The sequence below is a fragment of the Echinops telfairi genome, unplaced genomic scaffold (assembly GCF_000313985.2).
Source record: "Echinops telfairi isolate 266 unplaced genomic scaffold, ASM31398v2 ScPeMD7_5805;HRSCAF=6673, whole genome shotgun sequence".
NCBI lineage: Eukaryota > Metazoa > Chordata > Mammalia > Afrosoricida > Tenrecidae > Echinops > Echinops telfairi.
Window position 1 is genome coordinate 2,853,486 of NW_022109704.1, and position 4,967 is coordinate 2,858,452.

The 4,967-nt window shown below is 38.7% G+C and overlaps 1 protein-coding gene across 9 annotated transcripts in view; it reads right to left on the minus strand.

Annotated features, from left to right (window-relative positions):
* Nucleotides 1-4,967, minus strand: part of RPRD2 (regulation of nuclear pre-mRNA domain containing 2) — a 60,412-nt gene that overhangs the window by 15,297 nt on the left and 40,148 nt on the right. For all 9 annotated transcript variants that reach the window (XM_045295622.1, XM_013008307.2, XM_045295621.1 and 6 more), the window contains one exon: nt 1,859-2,141. In XM_045295622.1, coding sequence (XP_045151557.1) covers nt 1,859-2,141 — 283 coding nt within the window. The remainder of the gene's footprint in view (nt 1-1,858; nt 2,142-4,967) is intronic.

Genomic DNA, 4,967 nt, shown 5'->3' on the forward strand with positions numbered 1-4,967 from the left:
GCCACTCTCACCACTGGTCCTGAAGGGATCATCCGCCCTGGATTCCCTGTGTTTCCAGTTCCTATCTCTACCAGTGTACACCCTCTGGTCTAGACAGATTTGTAAGGTAGAACTGGGATCATGATAGTTGGAGGGAGGTGGGGGGAGTGTAAGCATTTAGGAACTAGAGGAAAGTTGTATGTTTCATCACTGCTACACTGCACCTCGACTGGCTCGTCTCCTCCCCACGACGCTTCTTCAAATATATTTTTACAAACAAATGAAATCACCACTATCTGAAGAATATCCTTTGAAAATTGTCAGAATTTTACTTCAGAGTCTCATTTGGCTCGTGACTAGAAGACAGTGAGTTCTTGTTTCATTATTTTATTAAGAATTACATACATATGGGGTCGGAGCAGAGACCCAAAACCCATCTGTATGCAGTGGGACAGCCCCTCACAGAAGTGGCACAAAGAAGGGATGAGTCAACTACAGCGCAGTATGGCACCGATGAAACACAGTATTCCTCTGGTTCTTTGAGGCGTTCTCACTCCCCACTATCATGACCCCAGTCCTGCCTTTCAGTTTTTTGGCTAGACATGTACACTGGAACAGGTAAGAGCTCATGACACAGGGAATCCACATCAGATAAACCCCTCAGGGACAGAAATGAGAGGAGCAATACCGGGAAGGTAAGGGAGGTGTGGGGAGAAGGGGAGGAAGGGGAAAACGATCACAATGATGGATGCATACCACCCCCACCAGGGGAACGAGCAAAATAAATGTGGGTCAAGGCAGACAGCAGTCAGTTTAAGATATGATAATCATAATTACTTATAATTTATCAAGGGGTCTCAAGGGTGGGAGAGGAGGGAGGGAGAGAAAAAGAGGAGCTGATACCAAGGGCTCAAATATAATGTAAATGTTTAGAAAATGACGGTGGCAAAAAAAAAAACCCACTAAAAATTAAGAAAAAAAAAAGATGATGGCAACATATGTACAAATATGCTGGATACAATTGACATATGGAATGTTATGAGAGCTTTAAGAGCCCCCAATAAAATGATTTAATAATAAGCTGCAGATGTCAGAGAAATAATTCACTGACCACACGTAACAAACTGTCATTCTGAAGGTCAAAGTATCACAGAGAGTAAGGAATTCCATTACATAAGGGCCCTTCCCTCTAGAACAGTGATGTCCAATGAAAAATATAATTTAAGACATATTTAAGTCTAATTTTTTGTTAGTCATGTAAAAAAAGAGAATAAACCGGTGAAACAAATTTTAGGAATCATTTATTTCAATAATCCCAAGTATTTTTATTTTAACATGTAATCCATAAAAAAAAAAGTTACAAAGTTATCTTATACTCCTTTTCCAGGAGGGTAAAAATCTTTGTAATTCGGTATGTATTTTGTATTTATATCTCAAGCTTCTTTCCAGGTTCATTAAGCACATGTGGCTATTGGCTACTGTGTTGGATAGCACAGATCTAGCGCAGTGACTCTCAAGCCACATGGCACCCACAGCCCAAACTATTGCTCTAGGGGAAATAATGCTGCCTTGGGGTTCTTACCCTGATAAAGACTGATATATCTTTTAATACCTAGCTGTGGCTGATTGGGAGCTCTCATGGTACTGCTAGTTCAGCGTTGAACTGTTAAACACAAACCCATCAGCTGCTCTCTTTGAGAAAGATGAGGCTTTCTGCTCCTGTACAGATACACAGCATCAGAAACCCTACATAGGGTTCTTGCGATTTGGAATCAATTTGATGACAGTGGGTTTAAGATTTGGTTTGGATGGTTGATTAATTGGTAGAAAAGCAAACCAGATAAAGATTAAGTTCTATATAAGTTATAGAAGGACATACCAATAATTTTTGCCCCATCATCTTCCACATCTGAGAGCTCCATGTCTTCCACATCACGATTATCTGTCGCAGGCTCAGGTGTGACAGATTTCTCACTTTCCATGGTTGGTGACTGAGATTCCTCACCTCCCATTCCCTGAAAAGGGGATTCAGACCCAGTTGGTGAGGGAGCATCCACGCTTGGGGAAGGGACTGGTGATTCTTCAGGATCTGGAAGGGTCGACTTCAATTGATCCAACTTCTTCTTTAAATTATTCACTCGATTAGCAAAGGTTTTATATGCCTAAAAAAGAAAATGAAGAGTTAATTCTTCCAGAAGCAGCTTCTACACTGTCTCAGATCAGATCGATCTCATGATTAGGAAGCAGCGTCCTTGGTACTAAACAAGACATGCCCTGTGGGTCATGGAGGGCCTTCTTCCCAAGCCTGACTAGTCTCATTCCCTAAGTGTCCTGCATGACCACCGGGTCTCAGAATAAACTCGATGGCACTCTGTTTGTTTTTTAATAACTCTATTGGCATATACTTCACAGATCATACAATTTAATCATCCAATCATATTAAGATGTGTGTAATCATCACTACAATCAATTTCAGAACATTTTCTTCTCATCTGCATTGTTGTTAGTGCCCTATTTCCCTAATCCTCTCCTGCCTTGCCCCTATCCAGTTAGTGTCTCCTAAATCAACCTGTCCTGGATTTCATATAGAAAATCATACAAAATACAAATACGAATCAAACAAACAAAAAACCAACAACAGTGACCAGACAAACATTGAAAAACCTGTCAGAGAGAAAGCAGAAAATATTAAAAATGGAAACAACCTTAAAATGGAGGAAATGGGAGATATGTGATAAAGCATTTGATTTTAACCTAACTATACCTACCATAATCGATTTTATAATGCTCTGTCTGAGAGCAAGGCTATTTACTTCCCTTGACTATGGTCATAAGGAGTTCGTTGGAGACTTAGTCCAGTGTGGATGCTGCAAATGGAATTTGGGCTTCCACTGTCATTCAGTCTACTGCAAACCAGGTGTTCACATTCCATCCTTCAGCTTTAAATTTTATTATATACAATCCTTGGATTACACAGGCTGTTAAGCTTCTTCCATGTGGATTTAGTTTATGCCTCACTTAGATGACTGCTTGTTTGAAGATAAGCCTTGAGGATCCCAGATGCTATTCTGACAGCACGCTTTGGTTTCTTCACATTTTGCTACAGCACCTGGATCTTCATGAGGGCAGTTAATGAGTAGGGCATGTCATAAGAACTAAATGTTCTTAGACCGGGGCTAGAATTATGTGTGAGCCCCAAATCCATTCATATATCTATGGTTTATATATGTCTCTGGTTTACTCTAGAGATATCATTATCATTTTACGATAGGAAATATTATAAGTCATCCCCCTGGGCATAAAGTAATTCTATTGATAGTGTCATTAATTTAGCCAATGGTATAGAATTTAAAACACTGTTGAGAAAAGGAAACTACACAAGCATATAATTTCAGAGGTAATGAGTTTTTTTAAGTGACTATTACCATTTAGAAGTTATCTAAATAAAGGGGAGCTTCAAAAAGTTTTTTGAAAAATTCTACAAAAATTCCATAACTTTTTGAAGCCCTCTCATATTGTGAGCTTCCCTACACATGTAAATCTAAAACAATAATCTCTACAGCAGCAGCCCTGAAAATGTACTTTGCAGTCGGTGTTAATTAAGTACTATATGCTAGGTCCTTTTCTACGAAGTCCTGGTGACATAGTGGTTAAATGCCCAGTTGCTAACCTAGAGGTTAGTGGTTCAAACCCACCAATTGCTCTAGGGAAGGAGAAACTATGCGATCTGCTTCTGTAAACCACTTCTTGGAAACCACATTGAGCATATCTATTTTGCTCTACAGGGTCCCTATGAATTGGAATAAACTCAAAGGCAATAGGCTTGCTTGGCTTTAAATAAGTATCACCAACCATGCAACTGCCTGAATCAGAAATTAAAAGCTCAATTATAATTTTATCCTTTCTCATCATCTAGTCAAAAACCTAAATGTACTGGCTAAAGGTGTATGGTCTGGGGATACAGAAGTAAGAAGACAGAAATACAGTGTTTAAATAAATAAGAATGCCAAACAGTGGTTAATGCTACAAAGAAAATAAAACACTGGGTTTATGATAGTAATGGGGGATAAACCGCAAAGTACAGCCTAGGAGGTAAAAAATTATTTATCTTTTCAATAACCCTTTTTATTTAAAAACAGCTTTATATTTACAGAATTATGTGAAGACAGTAGTCTCTTTCCCCCAAGGATAAGCTGGTGAATTTGAACTGCTGATCATGAGGTTAGCAAGCCCAACACTACACACCACCAGTGTTCCTTTCTTGTGTCCTTAGGCTCCTCTTGGTTAAGTTTTGTAAACTTGGTTTTAATGATCTTGATAGTTTGGAAGAATAGCAGTCAAGTATTTTATAGAATGTCCCTCCCTTTGAGATTTGTGTGGTGTTTCCTTATCATTAGATTGGAGTAATGTATATTAGCACAGAAGGCCACAGAGGTAAAATGCTATTCTCCTCACAAGATATCAAGGTATACACTATGAATATGACTTATCACTGCTAATGTTAATGTTGATCACCTAGCTTAAATCATACTTAAATTCAATTCTTTGCCTCCTGAGATTATCTTAATTGTCAATGCCTTAAAGCTGTACCTTTCTTTCTCCTCCCCCAATTAAAAAAAATCATTTTATTGGGGGTTCATACAACTCTTATCACAATCCATACATACATCAATTGTATAAAGCATATCTGTACATTCGTTACCCTCATCATTCTCAAAACATTTGCTCTCCAAGTAAGCCCCTGGCATCAGTTCCTCAAAGCTGTGCCTTTCTCTTTAATGAATTTTGGATCATTAAATCCTAAAACTCATTTTGGTTGCTATCAGAAGTATTATTTAAAAAACATATGGGAAAGAAAACAACAGAATAGAATCTAGCTTTTGCTTTTGATGTGACTGAGCAGCTTGTTCAAGAAACATGCCGTTGTCTCCGCAAGCCTGTCTGGATAGGACAGGCTGGATGAACAATCTGGAGGAGAAAACAACGGG